The sequence below is a fragment of the Erpetoichthys calabaricus genome, chromosome 15 (assembly GCF_900747795.2).
Source record: "Erpetoichthys calabaricus chromosome 15, fErpCal1.3, whole genome shotgun sequence".
Classification (NCBI taxonomy): domain Eukaryota; kingdom Metazoa; phylum Chordata; class Cladistia; order Polypteriformes; family Polypteridae; genus Erpetoichthys; species Erpetoichthys calabaricus.
The window spans coordinates 1,978,787-2,004,587 of record NC_041408.2 but is presented as its reverse complement, the minus strand read 5'-3'; the positions used below and the strand labels follow the sequence as shown (position 1 = coordinate 2,004,587).

Below are 25,801 nucleotides of genomic sequence, written 5' to 3'. Positions count from 1 at the left end.
CAAAAAAAAAAGGATGGTTCAAGACTCTCGATAAAACGTGACCGTGAGAGCACTGGCCCCAAAACACAAACTTTCTGAAAGGGATGTCATTTTATCAACAGGCCTTAAAGCAAATTTTGTTGTCCATTTATACATATAGAGTAAAGCAATCAAAATGTTACTGATCACTTTCAAGATGACATAAATCTAATTTACACAAAACTCCAAATCTTGTCTGATGGCATTGGGCCCATAACAGGAACGTTCTGAAGGGGGCACCGTTTTATCAAGAGCATATTACAGTGGTCAGTTACCCAGCAGTGGCGTCTTTAAGCTGAGTGTGAAAGCCAGTATGGACATTACCAGAACTTGTGCTGGGGTATACTGGCTAAGCACTGTACTCACCTCTACCTCAGTGTGCGACTCTGAACAAGCCTGTTAACCCACCTGCTCTCCTTTGTGTAAAACATCAGTCAACAGTTGTGTCATATCCTGACCTCAGCAAAGTGTGCTGTAATAATAATACTCACAATATTACACTGTGGCCTGAAAGCTTTTCACTCTTAAAATGCCAGCAGTACTCGGGGATAATCATTAAGGCTGACAAAACCAAAGCTGGAGAAATGTATACTTTTGTCTTTTCAGTTATTTCTTATTTTGAAATGATGTGATTGTGCATTGTTTGCTTCCACACAGAAGGTTGTCACTGCCAGGTCCTTAATTTCGATGAAGATGGGCCCTCTGCACACTAAATAACAGCCTCCTGGAGAGCCTTCCATGCTCGACCTGAAAGAGGGAGCAGTTGGTTGGGGGTTTTCATCTGATGACGTGGACCTGGTCTGTTGGCGTCGAGCGTCTCTGTGAGCTTGTCATGTACTGATAACCGCGTGTAAAACACCAGGGACTCTCAGTAATTCTTTGTTGATTTGACTGATGGAGCACAACTCACATGGAAATGAAAACCTTATGGGCTCATTCAGCTCCATTTTGATTTAAATAAATATTTCACTGCAGATGCTTAGTAAATACACAGTGGAGAAAAGATAAAGGCAATACTGCATAGTCACTTTTAATTTCACTAAAGCCTCACATTAGGAAAGATTTTTTCTTTTAAATGTACATTTTCGGACAGTAGCATTGAATTTTATTGACTAGTTAACCAAAAGGAGCACAATGTTCTTTTCTTTCTCAGAATTTTTTAAAATCATCTGTGTAGATAATACAATTGCTTGACATTTTCTTTCCCTGTTATAGTGCTGTGAACAAGTATTTTCCCCTTCCTAATCTCCCCGGCATATCACACGCAATTTGGAGAAGGGGAACCTGACGGAACTCACAACGTAATTTTTAAATCGAATGTTGCACCCGAGCTAAAAGAGAAAATGTCTCTGAGATCTTAAACAGTGCTCTCTGGTACCCACTCTTTTTAAAATTTCAAAATCTCCCATTGAAAAGCAAACTCATCTAAAACAGAAAAATGTTCTGTGCCATTTCAGTTACCAGTTAGTTTAGTGTTTTAATTTTATCTTAAGAGACGTCACTTCAGCTTGTCTTTTGAACAAATATAAAAAATTATATTTTTCTCTGAAACACCTGCAGTTTGGGGTGGAGTTGGATATGGGCGGAGAAGGATGGCCTAGTGTTACTATATAAGGAAGGTTTGACGTTAGATGCATATTTATTTATTCATTAATTTCCCTGATAATTCTTCCTTTATTCATATTGTAGTATGAATACGGTTTATGATAGTAATGGCATTGTTTATTTATTCATCACCATCCCTTGCTGTACCAGAATGCAGTGGTAGCTCTCGTTATATGCCAACAATCTGCTTCTTCCTTTGCCCCTCTCCACACTCACACACAAAGCTCAGTCACAGCAGCTCACTTCTCCTGCTCTCTGAAATCGAAGCGGGCAAGTGACATAGTGTTCATGTCTGCAAAATTAAAAAAAAAAAATATAAGTAACTTAACTTTTGTAGAAATGCACGAGAGTTGGCTGAGTGACACTTAATGCTACGGTGATTAAACGTGTCCCAAGTATTTCCGTTAGAACCCCACGACTGCATTATCTAAAGGTTGTAATGATTCAGTATTTCTCTGCCATTATAATGCATTAGCTAAGTGCCTAAACGATCCACGGTCTGTCATGTTTGGATGCAGCTAACAATTTTAGGTTGAGATTTCATCTTCTTCACAGATTTTAAATCTCCATCGGGTACTACTTTGAAAAATTTAGGTCGATTGATAAAGTTTATCTAGCCTAATCTAATCTCAAGGGGAAATTTGAAGCATGAAGCAGCAGAAAAATAAAAAAACAAACAGGTACAAATGACATAATTAATCAATAGATATTCAAATAAATAATAAATGTGTATTTGTGCAGAAATAGCAAATTAAAAAGTGTAAGTCAGTGTCGTCAGACCAGTCCAGTGTATAGTTTATGTGAACCCCCAGCACCACTTCCACGTTCTCCCCATGCATGATGACTGGTCTCAGAAGTTCTTTGACACGCAGGAAGTCCACCACCAGCTCCTTTGTCTTGCTGATGTTGAGCTGCAGGTGGTGGTTCTTGCACCACAAGACGAAGCCCTCCACCAGCCTCCTGTACTCCGACTCATCCCCAGTATTAAAGCAGCACATGATGGAGGAGTCACCTAAAGATTTCTGTAGATGGCGAGTGCTCGTATCATACTGGACATCTGTTGCGTAGAGGGTGAGCAGGAAGGGAGACATGATAGAACAGGCCCCTGAGGTGCTCCAGTATTACACATCTCCATTTCTGAACCTCACAAACCGCTGTTACTGTCTGTAAAACAAACAACTAACAGCACAGGGGTCTTTATATCAACTTGAGCTTGAATCTGCTGTCAGTGAAGCAATTTCAGCCACAAAGTTGTAAAATGATATTTAAAATGATTTATGTACACTCCCGGTGCATGTAATTAGAGTTTATTATCACTGTTACTTTTAAATATGACTCACTGTTACAAAAAATATGTGTTGTATTGTGAAGTTTGTGAGACTTACCAGGACCATTTATTAGGTTTGTCTATTCCAGCCATTGAAGATTAAGCTTAGCACACTCACAGATGGGCACACATACACACAGCAAACCTGTCCAGATAGAGTCTCTCGTGGTGTCAGTTACCAGTCACCCCACAAAATACCACATAGAATTCTCTACATTGGACACGTGTCCCATTAGCTTCACATAAAAGCTCAACTTTTTTGGTTATGTGCCACTTACCAACTAATCAAGGTCGTACTTTTACCACAGTACCCTTAATTGTTGAGGTGCAACCTCTTATAGCCTTGGTAAGCCTCGTGGGCAAGAAAGCAGCAATCTCCCCACACTTGGTGCCCTTTTGCTATATCAGTCACTGTAGATCAGCGTTTCCCAACCTTTGTGTTGTCACAACCCAGTTTTTCACATGCCAGTGTGTTTGCACCCCTCCTTACCCCATCTGTGAATTTATCCTGACCCACTGTTTATAAGTGGCAATCTGTCCTCTTTGAATTTAGCACGATTGTTTGTGCGAGGACAGTGCAATGGTCCACCTCAGTAAATCCACTGAGATTGTCAAAGTGATGGGCGTGGGATCCCACACAATCACCAGTGCATCAGAGCGTTAGATGAATTGCGCACAGTTGTCTGAGTGGGGGCAGCATTTCGTAAAGGGTCAGTCACTGTTGGGGAAATGCATCTCTTGGTAAAAGACAAGGTGTAGAAAATATATTTAAAAAAAAATAAAAAAGCAATGTGGCATTTACAAATGGTATTAATGTATAAAATAGCAAAGTCTGTATAGAAACAGTCTTGAAAAAGCTGACTGAAAATTAGAAATATCAAGGAGTAGATGTTCTTTTGATTTAATGATTGTCTCGTTCTGTAAACTAATTTCTAGTCATACAGCGTCCATCATCCGTTCCCTGATTATTAATTAATTTTAACAGGTTCTGTAACTCTGGGGGGTTTACTTGCCACCTTTTGTTTCCACCATTAAGTTGTAAACCAGTACAAGAAAGGATGCCCGCAATGCCTGTAATTAAAGTCCTGTAAATTCAGTTCATCCTGGTTCAATCAAGCAGCATGATTCAAACTTCATAAAAATAAGTTTACAGGTCAAAAATGGAAGATACTCCACTCCAGGGCAGTATGTAATAAACAAAACTGTGATAACAAACTCTTTGATACAGTGACTTTCAACCCAGCTAACCAAGTCTGCGAGAGCACCTCAATGCTACGCCATTACGACGTTGTCTTAGTCGTTCTTCGGTGTTATTCCTCACCACCACAGTTACTTTCCTGTTCTTCAGACTTTTCATTTTTTGGTGTTTCCCTGATTAAAAATATGACTAATTTCCTTTTTGCTTCTATCACCCAAAGTCCCCTTTGTACCTTAAAGTTCTGAAAGCTGTTTATACTAATGATGCCTTCATCCCCTAGTGGTTTATGTGTGGTTTTTTTTTTTTTTGTTTTGTTTTTTATTTATTTATTTTTTTTGCCTGTCGTTTGTCTTGCACTTTTCCCTTCCAAGCTGTGATCGGGCTGCTAGCCAACATTTTGATTTTCTGTTTTGAATTAAACTTCCAGAAATGGTGCGCTGTTATGTAAACTAAAAATATAATTATACAGTTAGCCTGAAATATTTTTCCCCTCAGAAAGCTTGTGCACTGAAGAGTAATGAATCTTTCACATAAAAAATGGTTTACAAATGGCAAAGAAGCGGCTCCTCTCACTTGCAGGTAATTGCAGTTCTTTTCAAAGATGCTCACAGGTAGAGCCCAGCTGTGATTCTGCCTGCATTAACTGCGCTATCAAATAACTTGGCAATCGAAGCCGACACGTTTTCTTAAAGTTACTCCTTGTCGACTCACCAGAGATAACTAAATGGGATTGTCAAACAGATGGAATACCTTCACTGGCCTGATGTTTCACTTCTAATTATATTAGTGCTGGTCCTGCTTGGCTCAACTGTGAATGTTTATCCAGGGGCCGATTTATAATCATTTAGCCAACACCTGTTTCAGAAAAAGCAGAGGGTCATGGGGCATCCTGGAAAAAAAAAGTGTTGCATATGTTGCTTGGTAGCTTTCCTCTTTATGAGCATTTTGTAACTATGGTGAAAAAAAATTAAAGGCAAGATAGGAGTTCAGAATAAATTAGTTTGGGAGCAATTCACATATCTTTTGATAATGCTGTGGTACAAATCAAAGAGCGATTTTTCATTTTGGCGAAAAGAAGTGAGAACGATTTCTGAATCACACACCACTGTGAGGGCTTTCCATATGAAGTATTTTGGGGATGAACTCTGCCACAGATAGCCATGGGGTTGTGAATGCAGCTTTTGAGATAACTGCCCATCTGCACCCAGAAACTGTGTAATTTTTATTTTTATTTCACCTTTTTTTGAAATGCTTAAACAGCTGTAATGGATGTAATTTGTATGTGTCATAATTGATATTGAAATAGTAACTTTAATTTTATTTTTTTGTGTTTTGTTTACTGTCCCAGTTCAATAGAAAATCAGAATTTGTTTTCTTTCCATCTTTTTATTTTTGTTCATTTTGACTTTCGATCATTTTAGATGTTAGTTGTTGACATCATGATATTTTAGAATAGGTTGTTTTCACACCACGTTGGGAACATGCCTGAGGTGTGCCCATGTGTACACATGAAATAAGTGGCCAAGTCGCAGGACCGGATTAAGACCATCTGAGGCCCTAAGACTTTGGTGCCCCCACATATTTCTAATTCAAAATACAAACAATAAATTAGCCGTAAAATAAAATTTTATTTTTTGAAAATTATCGTACGTCTGGTAACGATGTGCTGCACTCACTTTCTGAGAACGACTGAACGGGAGAGCCGACATGACCAAGACAAGAACAATCACATGAGCCTCGGTCTACCATGCGACAGTTACCAGGTTCGAATTTTGTTGTATTCCCAAGATTTTTCTGGAACTTGGTTCATGGCAAATCCGGCAATGGAAAATTTCTGTGGTGTGCCCTTGATCCCCTGAGCATATGCTTACTTTGTTTAATGGTTAATCCAGCCCTGCCAAGTAGTGTGGTAGACCTTAACTTGATCTCATGGTGGAAACCGGTGAGTAGAGTTGAGGGGCAAGGCTGGCAGCAATGGCCTTTTCATTGGCATTCATGTAATTTAAGATCGAGGCCTTGGAATGTGGCTGCACTTTGTTATTCAAATAATTAAAATAATTTAATTAGACTTTCAAAAAGACTGAGATCAAATTTGGCGACAGTTATCCTCCATTTCCTGTAATGATGTTTTATTATAGAGAACAAAAAATTTAAATACTCTTCCCAATAATATCAGTTATATACAACTAATTACATATGTCTGACACTATTTATAAATTGACTTTAAAAAAAAAAAAAGTAGAGTGAAAGACACTGTGGATTGATAGATGGATAGATAGAGTCCCACACCAAAGATTTATTTTGACACTAAAAGCTTTTGGCATCAGAGGTGACCTTCAAAACTTCAGCTCAGGTTGTTTAACCAGCAGTTGTCAGAGAAGAATGGAGTGATCGGTGTCATCAGTGGAGTCCCTCAGGGGTCTGTCCTCGGATCCTTCCTTTTTCTAATTTACAGTATATTTCTGATTCTGGTGTGTTTTAATACTTGTCAAATTTACAGCTAATACTAATATTGGAGTGATGGTACATTTGAGGAGGCAGCAAAAATAATTCATAAAGAACTGGGAAAACACTTGGAATATGCAGTTTAATGTAGAAATGCCACGCATGAGCCAAAGAAACATCAACTATGAAAACAAGATGGCAGAACTGTCCTACAAGAAGCAACCACCAGAAATTATTTAGGGTTTTATGTTGATAGAACATTTTCCTTCATCTAAGCAATGTGTAGAAGTTATTAAACACACAAATGTTGTTATTCTGTAGAAACTGCTGAAAATAAATTGAGGGATACTATGGTTAGATTATATAATGCATTTATATAATGCGTGCATAAACAGCCATTTGACTCTCATTACAGTTAGTTGGGACCAATCAAAGGAAAAATAAGAATGTCTTCATAACATTTCACACAGAAAGATGAGTGGTCATTGCAGTTTATTACAAGATGAAATGTGCTTTGATTTTGACTTTTTTCTTCTTTGTATTTGTCGTAGGTGTTACTGATCATGGATAAGAGGACACAAGAAACCTTTATTCTGAAAGTAAGTGGGTTGTGTGTTGTGCTTTTTTATTTTGTCACTAACATTAAATAAGTTTTGCTTGCTGCTCACAGTCTTGACTGTCACTGCTGATCACATTCCATGTCACTGTTTTCATTCCAGAGAAGGTTTAGTTTTGCTGCTTTTGTATTTTAACACAGTAGGAAGCCATTTTCAGTGGACTTTGTCACCCTTGTGCTCAAAATGCTCTCACGTCAAGCCATGTTTAGCACACTTGCTGAATTTTTTTTTTTTATCTTCTGGGTATGAAACAATCTGCCAGGTATCATAAATAGTGCCCTCACATGTCTTTTTAACTGAACAAGTTATCTTAAAGTAGGTCAATATTGTGCTATAATATGATAAGGCAATACAAATTTAAAATAATTAGAAAAATGAATGATCAATATGATGTTTAAAACTCTCGGAATAAGTGTTGCTCTTTACCGTTTAAATCAAAGGATCTCAAATTCAGTCCTGGAGAGGTATATTGGCTGCAGGTTTTTGTTCAAACCTAGTTGGTTAATTAGAAGACAATTCTTGCCGATGACGGAATTAGTGGTTTAATTTTATGGCGTGTTAGTGTTTTCCTTCTACCATGTCAGGTTATTCCTTTTACTTTGAATGTCATCTCAATAATTTGTAGCACAGAGCAGGTTAGTAATTCTCAGTCCTTCACTTTCTCTTTCCCACCTCTTTCCAAATAAATCACGTAATTCTTCTAAAGTTCCTCACACCCATACCCGTTGTTCCTTTGTTTCCTATTTTGCCACCACACAACACTTTGAATTTTAATTAGAATCACTAACCTCTCATGGCATACCTTATCAAAAGCCTTCTAAAAATCAGATGGCTAATCTCATCTGCACCGCTCTGATCACCTGCCTTTGTTGCTTCCTCTTAGAATTTTAACAGACACTGTTAGTCTAACACAATCTCCTTTGTCTGATCCCATGCTTGTACTGATTCAGAAAGAGACAGTGAGAATTTTTGAAATGAAAAGGATCAGGAGATGAGGCCTAGTTGAGATTTCAAGCCAAACTCTTTTCCAAAAAGTCTCAACACAAGCTCATTAACCAGGAAACATTTTTGCTGCTAGAATCTCATACCAACACAGTTTTTGTCCAATCCTTAATACCAGGAAGCATATACAATTAACCTTTATAGCTTTGACCCCTGGATACCACCTACAGTAATGCCATAGCAACTGCTACTACAGCCCTACTTAAAATGGAGGCATCCAAGGTCAAAGAAAATGTCATTGATAATAATTCTAAAAAATTCTTTAACTTCCTCAAGAACTCTAGTAGAAGAAAATGAAGGTGAGATTTGAATTCTTCAAGTGGAAACAAAGTAATAAAATAGATATATACTTTATTCATAACACTTCAGGAATTCTCATCATAAATGAATGAACCAAACCAATCATTACAATGCTGACTCTTCACTATCCTTTTCTTGACATTTGATTTTTCAATCTTTTCTTTATTGCTTCTGTCGATTTCCCCATGATGCATGTTAAACTGGCCTGTAGTTACTCAGAGGTTCCCAGTCACCTTTTTATGCAGTGGTATAACATTTGCAAACACTTTGTTAAATCAAGTACTTCATGATGAACACACACATGCACACACGCCCGTATAAATGGGACCAACATACATGGTAAGCCTCTGGCTCCTTTGCCATTTGCATTTCTTTGTTAACAGGAAGTTATTAAAAGTGGTGAATGCGGCCTCTTCAGAGTAAATTAAGCAGTTAAGGGTTGGATTTCTTAACAAGTGAGTTAACTAAAATGAAGCACACAAGTCTAGCATGAGCAGTAGTTTCTTCCGCTGTTTCTAATTAATAAACTGGGTTGAAGCAAAGTCTAGCAGCTCCTGTGGTCCTCCAGGACTGAACTTAATACAGTAATAATAATAATAATTCTTTGCATTTATATAGCGCTTTTCTCACTACTCAAAGCGCTCAGCAGTTGCAGGTTAAGGGCCTTGCTCAAGGGCCCAACAGAGCAGAGTCCTATTGGCATTTACAGGATTCGAACCAGCAACCTTCCGATTGCCAGTGCAGATCCTTAGCCTCAGAGCCATCACTCCGCCTTGGGAGCCCCAGGTTGAGATTGTCTCCATCAAACCGATTACTTTGAATCAGCCTATTGAGCAGATATTTTGTAAAGCTGTGTCCTCTTGTTGTTTTGCATAAAGCTTAAAGTAGCATACAAGATGAGAATAATGGAGGGACCAGTGGGTCTGCTAATGTATGATCTGGCTATTAATATAACCAACATTTTATTACTAACAATTAACGTAAACAAGCATGATGTCGGAATTTAAACCTGTGTAATAGAGGTTTGCACTGGCATCTTATACAGAGACACATTCCATACAAGGGTGATTCAGAGAGTGTCTTTACAGCCTCCAGGACTGGGCGACATCCAACCAAGATCCAGGATGGACAGAGATAGAGGCGATAAAGGCCGAGCCGCTTAGCCATTCTAGGTGTCTGCTTCTCCCTTGACAGTTTTATATCCTTTTTGGAGTTGATACTCAAACACTGAAATGCTTTCCAAAATGTGCTATTGATTTGATAAAGCGATTTCTCTTGGTGATGATTTACGGCGTATTAGCAGAGCTAGCCGATTTGTTGCAACGCAGGTATTGGCTTCATTCTGAAATGAAGTGTTAACTGCCAATAACAATAGTTATAGTCAAGTACTATGTTTTACTGCCAGATAAGCCAACCTATTCATCATACATCATGATATGGTGTTTAAATGATAAGCAGACACCTGGACTTGTTTCTGTCATCGCTCCATCCTGATCTAGTGAGTGTCACCAGCAGTGGACACAAAAGTTCTTGTACAGAAAAGACCCCGTGTTTTAGGCCAGGGAGCTAGCCTGAGAACTTTGCCTATGTGAGGACTTACAGTGGTGTAGTGGGACCTGGAGGCTGTGCAGACGTGTCAGCGAAGACTTCATCTCTGGTAGACGGAAGGGGAGCTCTTCAGACAGATAGCCAGAGAAAATCACTGTTGTGACGGAGTTATATTTGATCAGATCAAAAGAATAGGTCCACAATCCTACATCAAATATTTCGCTTCTCATGCAAATTTTCTTCTAATGTGATCTGAGTTTTGGTGCAAATAGTGAAGATTTCTACTTTTTAATCTGAAAGAGTTTTAAACTTTACTGATCCATTACCAGCACTCGTACAGTGCAGGAACCTGCCTTGTCTTGAGTGCAATGTAATGACCATATAGTTCACTTTCATTTTAAGGTTGATGTCATCGTTCACTATACAGGAGCAGTGTTTCAGTAAGTACGGAGCTCCCATAGTGTCGAGCAAAAAAAAAAAATCAATTTGAATGAATTATAGAACTGTAAGGTTTGTGTTAAAATCATTGAACTAGAAGATGAACCAGTTGGAAGACCACCATGGCTGAAACGGTTCTTTACTGAAACTGCTGGCTGGCTGTATTCTTCTGGTTCCAGTTCACTAAACTGCATACCAGGAAAAATAAATAGCTACTGAAATAAGAAAAAAATAAAAATAATCCGTTAGAACAACAAGGTACTTAATGGGTTAATATTTTTTTTGCTTGACATCTATGGGGCTCTAAAGAAAAGTACAAGAAGGTTAAGGTGGAAGAATCAAAATGAATCAGGTGACTTGACATCTGAATAATCCTAAACAGGCTTTTCCACTTTAAAACATTGGCAAGTTAAAAAAAAATGTACTATAACTAGTATTTTATTTTCTTCTCAAATCTTTTTTTAATCTTTTAATTAGAAGTCTGACTAAAGCAAACAACTCAAATAATAAAGTTGTGAAGAGGGCACCCAAACCGTATATTGGTGTTGCTCGTTTTGCTCGCCATGATGGTACCACAGCATGAATCAAAAGTGTAGGACAAGAAAGTCTCAGTCGCTGAGTGAGTTCGGTCTCCTGTATTTACTTAGCCAAGTAGGAGGCAATTGTCACATTGTGCCAGTCCATGTTTATTTATTTGGAATGAAGTGAACTTCTCATCTGAGAAAAGATAATCTGTGGCTTTGGAATGTGAAACAAAAGGCGGAGAATGGCCTGTTATGTCATTAAATTAGACAAAAGCAAAACGTATGTTGCAGTCGTATTAGTTTCTCCTTCTAGATTGGATTAGATTAGCTTTGGTTTAGGTACCTCACAAGTGAAATATCTTGGTTACGAAGACAGCTGGACCTGTCATTATACAGACAAATGTTAACAAGCCAGCATTGAATATTTGTGAACACAGGCCTTCTTTGAGACACTTTGCAAGATTTCAGACATACTCTGATTCCCTCATTCCCCTTTCCAGCCTTGTTCTTTCATCCACCCAATTGATTTTGTGCTCAGCACAAGAACTGAGTTTTGTGTCACAGCATTTTCTGCATTCTGATAACTTCCATGGTGCTGTACATGTCCTCAAACTGCTGCCTACCAACTGTGGCCTACACAGGCCTAACAGGTGGAGCTTGCTTTAAAAGTTTAAATACAAAGAAACTGGTTAACTTTACAAAAATGCCTTACGAGGGAGGGAACTGTCAAACTTTGTCTTGTGGAGACAAATCTTACCATAACTAATTAATAGATATTTTTATATATCAAGTATTATGGAAATGTTTGAAAGAGCAAAATGGAGTTGTTTGAAAAGTAATCCAACACAAACAATCCCATTAATCACAATTTGAAGTGCTGAATCCAAAGACAGAGCAAATAAATCATCCATTCATCTATCCATTTTCCAAACCCGTTTATCCCAAGCAGGGTCATGGGAACGCTGGAGCCAATCCCAGCAGTCATCAAATAAATCATAAATCTGATAAATCCAAGAAGAACAATACTGACAAAACCAGTGCAACCTCAAAGCACAACTCCTGAGATCCTCTTAAATCACCCGAGGGTGGTCTCAGCAGTGGTGATGTCAGAGTGACACTGCCTCATGGGGCACCACCAATGGCACATAAGGAATAGGCAAATGTTTAAAGAGACAGAATACAAATAACAAATGATAAATATATCTACTAGAAATAACGAAGCATGAACAATAATAGTTCACAAATGACAATAATGGAAAAAAACAGCTATAATTTAATGATTATTGAATATAATCAAGTGTCCTGCCACAGTTGCATGGTGGGCGTGCCATTTCAGCATATCATCCCTCTATATTCCAAATAAAAATTGCTGATCTACTCAGTTTTAAAAATGTCTGTTTCTCAAGGAACTATTGATTAAAAACTTCACACCAAATTGAAATAAATGTGCTATGCATTTGAAAAATGTACAGTACCTCCTGTACACAAAATGTTGTACGACTTGTGCAAAATGTGCTGCGTGCTTGCACAGGTGTATTTGGGTATTCATTACATACTACACAACAAGTCCTTCCTAAAGCCTGAGATTCAGATTTTATTTAAAAGCATTGTTATTATCAGATATTAGATAAGCCACTGCAGCCCCCATTTTTTAACATGCTTTAGTGCTCCTGCCTCACAGACCCCCCGACTCCATGTCCACACAGATTTTTTTCCCAGAAGCTTGTTAGGTTAATTGGCAACTCTAAAGTGGCCCAGTGGGTCTGTGACCCTGAATTGCATTAAGTGGCTTTGAAAATGTTATGCTAAGTTACATTCAAAGGATTTTTCTTCTTTGAAGCACAGTGATGAAATAGAAACATGAGTCATAGGGAGGAAACTTGTCTTTTACATTAAAGCAGTTTTATTCATTTTCAGGTTTCATTTCCATGATGATACTGAATTAAGGGGACAAGTCTCGAGTCTTGAAACCTTGTGGCTTTGAGCTCATTGGCATATGGTGTTTGGTTTGTTGTTTTAGGAGAAGAACAGTGCATAGATAAAATATTTCACGGTGATCTACACAATGTCTCATAAATGGGGACTGAGCGGGCATCCATATTGTTTCAAGCCTAAAACACTGGCCACTGGGCCAGACTACACTGAAAACACAACCTCGATTGCAGTCGTGTTGTTTTAATTACCACTGCATACCTGAAGTGTACAGTACAGGTGTGTCAGACAGCATTTTTTAAGTTGGTTACTTCTTACATGCAAGAGCCTTTTGTACAGAGCATGGCGAAATGCATACAGCGTGGGCCAACTCCTGTACCGTGATCAGCGAGTAAAAAGGTCCTTTCCTTAAAACCTCCACCATCTTTACTTGATGAAAAATCTCCAAGCACAGTTTACAGTCCAGAAAAATGCTCTCATCTTTAATTTGATCACACTTTATTCTGTTGGTCTGTTAATGCCACACATATTTATTTTTTTTGTTCTTTATTTCGCCTTATACAATTTCTTGTATTAGGAATTTGTTAGTTTTCGCATACCCCTTTGGGTCAGAGCGCAGGGTCAGCCATTGTACAGCACCCCTGGAGCAATTACAGGTTAAGGGTCTTGCTCAAGGGCCCAGCAGAGTAGGGTCTCTTTTGGCAGTGACAGGGATTCGAACCGGCAACCTTCTGGATACCAGCGCAGATCCTTAGCCTCAGAGCTAAAGTAGTATTTCAGTAGAATCTGTATCCTTCATGATGATGACCCTATAAATGTAAAAAAAAAAAAATTTGTACAGTAGAGGATGTTGTGGTCAAGGATGCCATCATTTCATGGTAAGGTTACTGTATTCATTCATTGTGGCTCCGGAAAGTGATGACGTGTTGTATGTTAATTAGCACATGCATGTTAGGCTATGTTCACACTACTACATTGACATTTACGTTGTCACCTTTCACCCACACAACTCTAGTGTTTTTAACCCCCTAAAAAGGAGAGTTCTGAAAAGACGCGTACATTTCTGAACATGCAGACGTGTCGACAGATTGGATTGACTTTTGGTTTTGAATTTTTCTAATTCTCTGAATATGTTTCATCTCCTGATCCTTTTCAGTACAAAACCTTACTGTCTCTTCCTGAGTGTCTCCAGTCCTCCATCTAACCTGTTTCCATTTACAGCTGTGTGTATTTATCATGAACTAGCTGATGTAGTAAAATTGGGAATTACTAATCCGCTTGAGGCCACAAATCATTTGGATTATATCTTTCTTTATGTAAAGGAACAAATCTACGATATAAGAATGACCTGACTTGGCAGAATGAAAACACTAACAAGCCGTACAGTTAAATAAAATGTGTTACTTGCAGTTCTAATTAAGTAGTCGGGATTGAACAAAAACCTGCAAAAACTATGGTCCTTCAGGACCCCCGCTATGAAAGAGTTTAGACACTACAGGACGATGAAGTCGGGGCTAGCGTTATTTCAAGGTAAGGTAATTTAATTCACTGAGTGAATGGATGTAGACCTCTGCAGACATGGTTGCGGACAAAGAGTGCACATCGTGTTCTGTTTATAGCACAACCGTGTTTGTGCAGCACTGCACTAATGCAGAGTCATTCAACACATGTGCACTGGCCTCTTCTAACGCATCCACGTTCTGTTGTCTAGTGCACATGCATCTTACACCCTCAGACGCACACATGAGGGCACAGAAACAAAAAATTTGGAGGCTTTTGGTCACACGTACACATCTGTGCAACATGACTGCTGGCAAAATTTATGTTGCACAGGTGTAAAAGTTACACGCATGAGAGAGAATAAATGGGCCTTAATTCTGGCGCCAGAGAGTGGCGACGTGTTACATCTTGATTAACACATGTAAGTCAGAATTTCACTGTACACGGGACAATAAGGGCCCTATAAACACCACATTCTACCATTAGGAGGCGTAGTTTCATTCTAGTGCTTTAACACTAAGCCATATTTATCAGTAAGACTGATTAACATGTAAGTTCACCTGTCATTCATATTAGAGTTGTACTGGATTTGTAGGCAGTGAGGGGATACACACTAACTACATTCAGGTGTCACCGCACCTGGAAGCAGAAAAGGGCCGGCAGCACTGCCCTTCAGTCCTCTTTCTGAATGAAAGATGCGTCATCTGCACTGGGAATTGTTTTCTTGAGCTCCAGTTGTTATATTTATTTTTCAGTACAGCCATTGAATAACTGGGCTTGATTTTTATGTTAGACTGGGTGGTGGAATGCCAAACACGGATATTTTTCCAGTTGATGACACAATAGATTAATTGTTCTCCTACTAGCTTTTCACTTTTTTGAAGAAACATTAAGCAAATGTATATGTACGTTTTATGTGTTTATAATGTTTTGTGTATTGAGCCATGTCTGTTTCATTGCTGTGGTTTTAGATATCTTATAGTGGATTCAGAAAGTACTTTCTGCACACTGTGTTGTTTTATAGATTTCATTTTTTTTTTGCTCTCCAGTCTACACACAGTATCTCACAATGATTAAGTTAAATCATGTTTTTAGAAAGTTTTTCAAATTTATTACAAATCAAAAACCAGAATCTCCCAATCGTAGACATACTCCGACCCTTTGCTGTTGCACTTCACATTGTGTTTGGTGCCTCCTGTTTGCTTTGATTCTCCTTGAGATGTGTCCAAAACTTGAAGGAAGTCCACCTGCGGCAAACTGAATTGATTGGACGTTGTTTAGAAGGGCTCATGTGTAGCTCTGTGTACACTGTCCCACAATTCACACTGCATGTCAGGGTGAAAACCAAGCCATGAAGTCCAAGGAACTCTCCATAAACCTCCATGATGAAAAATGTAGCGAGGCATAGATCAGGGCAAGGGGATCAAACCACTTATATAGCTTTGAGTGTCCCCAGGAGCCCAGTGGCCTCGATTATTGTGAAATGGATGAAGTTTGGCGTCACCAGGACTCTACTTTGAGTTAGCCGTCCAGTCAATCCGAGTAACTGGGCAAGAAGGGCCTTTTTCAGGGAGGTGACCAAGAATTCAGTGAGGAGTAGGAAAAGTGACCCTCTCGGCAGCACTGTTATTGTTCAGCGTTTATGGTAAAGTGGTTAGGCGGAAGCCACTCTTGAGTAAAAGGCATATGACAGTTTAAAGGACTCTGAGAGCATGAGGACAAAGATTTAAGCCCAGACTTAAACCTAATAGAACATGTGGAGTGACCCAAAGATGGCAGTTTACAGTCGCTTCCCATCTCATTTAACGGAAATTGAGAGGATCTGCCAGGAAGAATGGGATAAACTGCCCAAATCCAGGTAGAGGATTCAAAGTTGGAATTGCTGGCCAAGGGGCTTCTAAAAGTACTAAATGGGAGATTTCAGTTTATGATTTGTAATAAATTTGCAAACCTTTCTGAAAACATTTTTTTTTCATTTTGTCATTGTGGGTTATTGAATGTAGACTAAAGGGCAAGATTTGTAAATTCGTCTATTTAGAGTTAAATCTTCAACACAATAAAGAGTTCAGACAGTGATGTCTCAGTATGTTTTCCTAATACATGAGCTGCACTCGTCTTGTCACTTGCTACTTGTCCACATTTCCCTTTTGTAAATCATATTTCTGCTTTTAATGTCACACTCCTAACTGAAAACACTTGTGCAGAATGATATGTATTAGCATATCTTTACCTTTTATAAGCTGTTATATTTTAATAAACTGTTGATTATGCATGAGGCCCTCAAGTATACAGAATGTGTTCTTCTCATTGGACTCAAATCTGTGTGTCATAATCCTGCTATGGCAAATGATATGTGCAGATAAAACGCGCTTCTGCTTTTATGTACTCTGTTTCCCATGTGTATAGTCACAGACAGACTTCTTCCTCTGCGCCATCGACCTTTAATGGCCTTGGATCTTATTCTTCTTAAACTTTGTGATTTAACAAGGTCTTTGTGTAGAAAGGTCGCAGGAAAATAACAGCAAGTGCCATCTTGATGACTTAGTTTGAGAAATACGCTAATAAAAACATTGACCCATGTAATTGATTTTAATGGCAGCTTTGTGCCATCTTCTGTGCGCTGGATACCTGCCAGATGCCATCAGCAGGGCCTCAGGGGATTGGGGGCATGGTGCAGCAGATGAGTGGTTTCTCTGAAGCCGAGAGTAACAAGAATAGATTAGTTTGGTTGATAAACATGGAGCGCAGCATGCTCCAAAGGCAACTGAGGGTACAACTGACCTTTTTGTTCTCTGTCAGGGTCTGAGGAAAAGTAGTGAGTGCAGCAGGAACAAAAAGACCATCATCCCCCACTGTGTTCCAAACATGGTGCGTCTGCACAAGTACATCATCTCAGAGGATTCCATATTCCTTGTGCTGCAGCATGCAGAAGGTCTGTCACTTGTTTTAAAGCATGTATCACTTCTTATTTTTCTTCTTTTGATAGATATACATTATTCCGAGTTTACTCACAACTGTTTAATCTGTTGCTGTTTAGACTCATAACTGTTTTCCTTCAGATGGGTGACTTTTCTTGTTTCCTACAGGCCAAAAGATGCCAGCGTTTTGATGGCTCAGTAACAGTTGAGTTTTTAACCCCTTAGCATTAAGTTTGCCCTCCAGAAAAAAGAGTCGAAATTCAGGCAAAAGTGCTGTTAGTGAAAAGAGCCAAAACAAAAACAACAGTAAAAAAGAAACTTACAGAATCTGAATCTCCACTAAACAAAACACCTGAATCACATGAAAATATGCATAAGCTGTAAAAAGAAGCACACAGAAACAATATTAAGGGTTGGGGAAACCGTCCCCGTATACAGTAATCCCTCCTCCATCGCGGGGGTTGCGTTCCAGAGCCACCCGCGAAATAAGAAAATCCACGAAGTAGAAACCATATGTTTATATGGTTATTTTTATATATTTTAAGCCCTTATAAACTCTCCCACACTATTATAAACATTTCACGCACAGTTATACAGCATAAACCCTTTGTATTCTCTTAGATATTAGGTAAGATTCGTTGAAATTATGTATGTAAACACAGTTTACATACAGTAAAACCTAAATATTATTTTAAAGATATCGAGCGTCTCCGATATCAATACGTTACAGCCATTACAACAGACAGGCCACCAGCAATAAATACGTACAATACAAGAAAAATTGTATACAGTAAAATGTGTGTACAGCGACACTAAACTATGTACATGTAATAAGTACTGTACGTAAATAATTAATTATGGTTACTCACCAACAATGACACGACGACTTGTCCGATAAGGATGAGTTTAATTTTACTGCACAACAAAGGATAGCGTTACAGCTCTTCTAAAGGAGCCTCTTCAGGCGACTGTTTAGCACCGCCGTTCTTCTTCCATCACTCTTCAATCCAAATCCCTAAAGCAGATTTCATCCAGTCTACTGCCTTATCACGTCCACTTGCAACTCGTTTTGCGCCCTGATTAAAGGACACTGCGACCATAGATTTTATATGCTTTTCCTCCTTTTTTTTTTAAATAAAAAGAATCGTGGACTCATTGATGCTGTAATTGTGTCCTGCAGCGGTGTAGCTGTTCCCCTCCTTCAACATATCCAAAACTTTTACCTTTTCTGCAATCCTGAAGCATTAGCAGTAACGTGCATTAATTATGAATGAGTGAGATTAGACTTCCTGGTTAATGCAGCACTCCGTTGCTGAGCCAATCAGCAGCACACAGGAACTTAACCGCGTGCTCTGATTGGGTAGCTTCTCAGCCATCCGCCAATAGCATCCCTTGTTTGAATTCAAATGCGTCCCTTGTTTGAATTCAAATGGGCAAATCAACTGAGGAAGCACACGTACTGTAGACCGCAGACATCCGCGAAGCAGTGAAAAATCCGCGATATATATTCACATATGCTTACATTTAAAATCCGCGATGGAGTGAAGCCGCGAAAGACGAAGCACGATATAGCGAGGGATCACTGTAGTATCACTTTTTCTCATTTTCTTTTCGGTCAGTACAAACAGCCTAGCTGAATACATTAGCACAGACACAATTTTTTTTATTTTTAATAAATTTGCAAAAACCTCAAGTAAACTTTTTTCACGTTGTCATTATGGGGTGTTGTGTGTAGAATTCTGAGGGAAAAAAATGAATTTAATCCATTTTGGAATAAGGCTGTAACATAACAAAATGTGGAAAAAGTGATGCGCTGTGAATACTTTCCGGATGCACTGTAGGAGGCCAAGTTTGGGACAGAATTTGAACCCGGGATCTTGATGCTGTCAGGCACCCAGACATCTACAGTAGAAGCCCATCATCATGTTTACCTTTTTTAAATGCTGTATGTGGTCCTGAATTTCATGGTTTGGTTAACTGTTTTTCTTTCAGATAAAAGCCAGCATTTTAAACAAACTGCTCCATTATGGCTAGTGAGATTAAGCTCTTAGTATGTTCACATTGCCTTTTTTGTCTCCAGTTTTGGGTTGTGGGCTTTGACTGAAATGAGTTTTTAACTCTCTGGATATCCTGCCTCTGACTTTTCCAATTTGAAGTTCTCAGTCCTCTCAACCTCAAGAGCTTTTCCTTCTGCTTGAGCACCTTCATGTTGTTCAAAATCCTGGCTAGGGTTGTGTTGTGCTTGTGCTCCTCTTAGATGGCGGCCTGGCTAGAAATGAAAGCCGAGTCTTATGAGCTATGGCACAGCAGAGTGAACCAGTAGCATGTCTGCCACAGCTTTAAAGCAGCCCTAGAGTATTTGAAGCCCTTTTTAAACAAGAAGAAACACTGATGTATGATGGAGTAGAAATTGTTTGTCTAAAAGTGCTGTGAGGCAGAATGAAAGACACAGTACATTTGTCAAGAAGACAAAAGAAATGTTTATACATCTCACAAATGTTTAGTGCTGTGAATGCCAGCTCATGGTAATCATGAATGGCAGGGAAAGGCCCAAGATAAGGGGCACCAGTTAGTCTGTGGGCCGTCATGCCTTTACATTGTGCTTTTCCCTGACACATACAGTGGTGTGAAAAACTATTTACCCCCTTCCTGATTTCTTATTCTTTTGCATGTTTGTCACACAAAATGTTTCTGATCATCAAACACATTTAACCATTAGTCAAATATAACACAAGTAAACACAAAATGCAGTTTGTAAATGGTGGTTTTTATTATTTAGGGAGAAAAAAAAATCCAAACCTACATGGCCCTGTGTGAAAAAGTAATTGCCCCCTGAACCTAATAACTGGTTGGGCCACTCTTAGCAGCAATAACTGCAATCAAGCGTTTGCGATAACTTGCAATGAGTCTATTACAGCGCTCTGGAGGAATTTTGGCCCACTCATCTTTGCAAAATTGTCGTAATTCAGCTTTATTTGAGGGTTTTCTAGCATGAACCGCCTTTTTAAGGTCATGCCATAGCATCTCAATTGGATTCAGATCAGGACTTTGACTAGGCCACTCCAAAGTCTTCATTTTGTTTTTCTTCAGCCATTCAGAGGTGGATTTGCTGGTGTGTTTTGGGTCATTGTCCTGTTGCAGCACCCAAGATCGCTTCAGCTTGAGTTGACGAACAGATGGCCGGACATTCTCCTTCAGGATTTTTTGGTAGACAGTAGAATTCATGGTTCCATCTATCACAGCAAGCCTTCCAGGTCCTGAAGCAGCAAAACAACCCCAGACCATCACACTACCACCACCATATTTTACTGTTGGTATGATGTTCTTTTTCTGAAATGCTGTGTTCCTTTTACGCCAGATGTAACGGGACATTTGCCTTCCAAAAAGTTCAACTTTTGTCTCATCAGTCCACAAGGTATTTTCCCAAAAGTCTTGGCAATCATTGAGATGTTTCTTAGCAAAATTGAGACGAGCCCTAATGTTCTTTTTGCTTAACAGTGGTTTGCGTCTTGGAAATCTGCCATGCAGGCCGTTTTTACCCAGTCTCTTTCTTATGGTGGAGTCGTGAACACTGACCTTAATTGAGGCAAGTGAGGCCTGCAGTTCTTTAGACGTTGTCCTGGGGTCTTTTGTGACCTCTCAGATGAGTCGTCTCTGCGCTCTTGGGGTAATTTTGGTCGGCCGGCCACTCCTGGGAAGGTTCACCACTGTTCCATGTTTTTGCCATTTGTGGATAATGGCTCTCACTGTGGTTCGCTGGAGTCCCAAAGCTTTAGAAATGGCTTTATAACCTTTACCAGACTGATAGATCTCAATTACTTCTGTTCTCATTTGTTCCTGAATTTCTTTGGATCTTGGCATGATGTCTAGCTTTTGAGGTGCTTTTGGTCTACTTCTCTGTGTCAGGCAGCTCCTATTTAAGTGATTTCTTGATTGAAACAGGTGTGGCAGTAATCAGGCCTGGGGGTGGCTACGGAAATTGAACTCAGGTGTGATATACCACAGTTAGGTTATTTTTTAACAAGGGGGTAATTACTTTTTCACACAGGGCCATGTAGGTTTGGATTTTTTTTCTCCCTAAATAATAAAAACCATCATTTAAAAACTGCATTTTGTGTTTACTTGTGTTATATTTGACTAATGGTTAAATGTGTTTGATGATCAGAAACATTTTGTGTGACAAACATGCAAAAGAATAAGAAATCAGGAAGGGGGCAAATAGTTTTTCACACCACTGTACCAAAGACTGCAGCTTGGCCCAATGTAGAGAGTGACAAGATGTTGGATTTGCGCCCAAGATGGAGGTCCATGAAGCAGAAGCACTAACCACTCCACCATGCAGTCCTAACAGTTTTCAGCTAACAGACCTACACACACTAGCAATGCTTGTACTTCTCTTAGCTGTGATGTTTGCACACATCATGACGTCATCACATCCAAATAAAGTAAGCGGTGGCCTTTTACGTTCTCTCAGACCATCCTTATCTGTGCGATAACCCTGTCATGGTCACTACCACTAAATTACATGTGAGCAAGCAAGAGTTTGTTCAGTTGACTGGGCTTGTTTGAGTGCCTCATAACTAAGCTCACCCATTACCTCCCCCAGATAGGTCAGCCTGAGTTGTCCTCATAGTTGTAGCAGAGTCGTTTTCTTTTCTAGTTACAGCCTTCCTGGTGCTCCATCTGCTCTCTCTAGGCTGTTTAAAAGTCCATCTCAAACAGAAGGACTATTGTAAATTTGGGGAAAATGTTATAAGTCTGCATGACAGCATGTCGTTAAGGTAGCTGTTTCAAATGAGCAGGTGCTCTTGAGTGTGTCTATTTAAAGGTCTCAAATAAAGATGATGATAGGCGTTAATGTTGGTTTACATCACCATTGGTCCTCTAGCACTAGTTGGACCAATTAACCCTTTTTATAACCTGGTGGGCCTCCGAACAGCTACAGTAACCTCTGGGGTACCATCTGACTGTAGCAATGAAGTCAGCACTGAAGGAAAGCCAAATAATGGACTTTTGATTATTATTTTGAAATTGTGTATTTTGTGAAATATTTGTGTTAGAATGTATTTTATAATATTCTGAAAGTTTTTTTTTTTGTGTGTTAGTAGTAGTAATTGCTGTAACAATACTATTGTCACGTGCCCAGAACGATTCTCACTTGCATGTCAAACCAAAATTCTAGGTTATGTGTTTAAATTTTATTATATGCATTTATATGGACACATGAACAGAAAACAGTGAAATTCTTTCTCACATGTCTAACCAGGCATTCTGTGTTTCATACTGTGTTATAGATATTAATAGGTATTATGCATATATGTATTAACATATTGTTTGTTTTAATTTTATTATATTCATTTAACTTTTTAAATATGTTAGCAATTCTACCCAGTGTCATCTAGTAGAGTAACAAAATATACATTACATGCATAAATTAAAAGAAGATCTGACACTTTTGACCTCCTCATCACAGCAGAAAGACATGAATTATCTTTAGTATTGTTTATCGTCTGGTGCTTCTGAGCTTTTCAAGCCCTTGCAAAATTTTAGTTTGAAATTCAGGGCAATGTTTAGAAAAATAGAAGTAATTTGCAGCAAAGAACATTTCATAGAGCAGTAATAACGATGACTTCAACTTCAATTGTACTGATACTGAACAAGGAAAACCAGAAGAAGAGTAGTCCAGGTCCGAAAAGGTTCAGAACTGAAATATCTACCTCCACAGTGTCGAAGACAAAACAAGAATCAAAAATCGAAGTCATTGAAATCACAGGCAAGAGCTAAAACTAAAAAAAACTATCACAATATTGAGGTCACAAATGGCTTTTGGAATCCGCACAACCTCTGAGGTCATGCCTGTAATAATACAAGCGACCCTAACGATGGTAAGACAAAAAATAACATCCTAGAAATTTGATTCTGTTCATCTGGACAAAGTTTTTAAGTGGGAGAAATATTTCGAGACTTATCCAAGTCTCTTCCTCAGTCTCAATTAACTGCAGGTTTCCCCAACCTTATAAACAGTACCTTTGCTTAATCACAGAGACTAGCACCATTGACAAAGGGCCAGTTGATCAGTGATATGCAGATTGTCCACTGATTAGTAGACGTGTGAACCATTCATAGAGGGTTGAGGAGTTCACAGACCACATCAACGGGGTGGACAAACACATCAAGTTCACCAGAGAGGATATGGAAAATAACAAGCTAGCCTTCTTAGACTGTGAAATTTCCATCGTCAACGGGGGACATTTGAAAGTGGATGTGTACCGTAAACCCACACATACGGACCAATATCTAAGGTTTGACTCTCACCATCCACTAGAGCACAAACTAGGTGTCATTAGGACTCTACAACACAGAGCTAACACCATTCCCACAGACTCAGAGACCAGGGAAGCAGAAGAACACCACGTTAAAAAGGCCCTGAGTAAATGTGGATATCCCAGCTGGTCCTTTGTCAAAGCAGGGAGGACACCTAAAGAACGCTCCAAGCGATTCATGAGAGAGGAAGGACATCCACTGCCTAAGCGAAAACCCTTAGTGATCCCGTATGTGTCAGGAGTATTGGAACAGCTGAGGCGCATTTTCTCGAAACACCGGGTCTCAGTGGCTTTCAAACCCCAAAACACGCTACGCCAAAGATTGGTCCATCCCAAGGATCGGGTCCCATGGCACAAACAGAGTAACATAGTTTACGCAGTTAAGTGCCAGGAGGAGTGCCGTGAATTGTACATCGGGGAAACCAAGCAGCCACTGGCTAAGCGCATGTCACAACACAGAAGAGCTTCCTCGTCAGGCCAGGACTCCGCAGTCTATTTACATCTACAGGATAGTGGTCACTCCTTTAAAGATGAAGAGGTGCACATCCTGGACAGGGAGGAGTGCTGGTTTGAGAGAGGAATCAAGGAGGCCATTTACGTGAAAAAGGAACGACCATCTCTGGACAGAGGAGAGGGCCTAAGGGTACATCTGTCGCCATCTTACAATGCTGTGATTGCAGCCATTCCTCAACCCTCTATGAATGGTTCACACGTCTACTAATCAGTGGACAATTTGCATATCACTGATCAACTGGCCCTTTGTCAATGGTGCTAGTCTCTGTGATTAAGCAAAGGTACTGTTTATAAGGTTGGGGAAACCTGCAGTCAATTGAGACTGAGGAAGAGACTTGGATAAGTCTCAAAATATTTCTCCCACTTAAAAACTTTGTCCAGATGAACAGAATCAAATTTCTAGGATTTCCTTACCTGGATTATTGAGCATGCATCGAGACACAAAAAATAACAGCGATTTGTAAATAACCAAGACGGCAGCGAAGACCGTACAAAATAATTCATAATGAGAAAAGTAAATCTTGAATCAAAAAAGTAAAGTTTCAGCATACAGGGCTCAAGAAACTCCCAAAATGAGTGCTTAGTCTTGTAAATAGATACAGAAAAATGCATACATCAGTATTTTAGTAATAATAATATTGAAATGTTATCGTGCATTGAAATGAGCCACATTAGTGATGTACAACATCATCGCAAAGAGGCAAATGAGGGTTGAGAGTGTCACACGCCCACCCACTTCCTCCCTGAGCAGCACTCCTGGCGAATTCCCACAAAGTGTTCACCATCTCAAAAGACTTTTGTTAATCCAGCTTAAGCACGGCTCTCGTCACAAGTGGGTCATTTTCTCGCTTATCATTGGCTGTAAACAAAAACTGAATAGGGCCTTTTTCCTTACTCGTAAAATGAGCATTCAGAAAAGAGGCAACAGATTTTCAATACAATCATCTGTTAATGATAAAAATCTTGTTTTCATTTTCAACATTATTAAATATTTACAAGTTCTCAATAATTATTGTGGTCAACATTCACACCTGAAATTGGTGGAGTTTTGTTGCACAATCATTTCTGATACTTTTGGAGTAACAATCGCATTGATTTAATATTGTGTTCTGGAGATATTAAAAGATGCAAGAGTCCAGCGAAAATGGTAGCTGTTAGGGAGATTGTCTGTTTTTAATTTCTTTCTAAACATTTATATGTAGAAAATCTAAAATTTTATTAGCCTGCATTCAAAGTTTTTTGCATTATATTGAAGCAGATGGACAGGAATTTAGTTATGACACTTAGTCTCCAAAACCCCCAAATGGTGTTTCAAGTATTTTGTGTGAACAAGGAATAGTTTAAAAAAGTTATAAGCAGACTTCAGGTCTTGACATGTAATAAACAGTAAAAAAAAAAGAGCAGTTGTTTGTAAAAGATTGCTATTTAACACTGTAAGAATGTAAACGTCCATCCTAATAATAAATTCTATGGCCAGTACATTTACTTATTTGGCTGACTGCTTTACATTTTATGGTACAATTGGTTATGATTCTTTTGGTTTGCCAGTTGGAGCACAGGCAGGTCAAGTGAGTTGCTCAGGGTGATGCGGTT

General features: G+C 39.1%; 1 protein-coding gene across 2 annotated transcripts in view; it reads left to right on the top strand.

Annotated features, from left to right (window-relative positions):
- rps6kc1 (ribosomal protein S6 kinase polypeptide 1) overlaps positions 1-25,801 on the top strand; it is a 151,571-nt gene that overhangs the window by 75,962 nt on the left and 49,808 nt on the right. For both annotated transcript variants that reach the window (XR_007933597.1, XM_028820164.2), the window contains exons 10-11: positions 7,145-7,192; positions 17,254-17,386. Coding sequence is in view for 1 of the 2 variants with exons in the window: in XM_028820164.2 (XP_028675997.1) it covers positions 7,145-7,192; positions 17,254-17,386 (181 nt within the window). In the remaining variant the exon portion in view is untranslated. The remainder of the gene's footprint in view (positions 1-7,144; positions 7,193-17,253; positions 17,387-25,801) is intronic.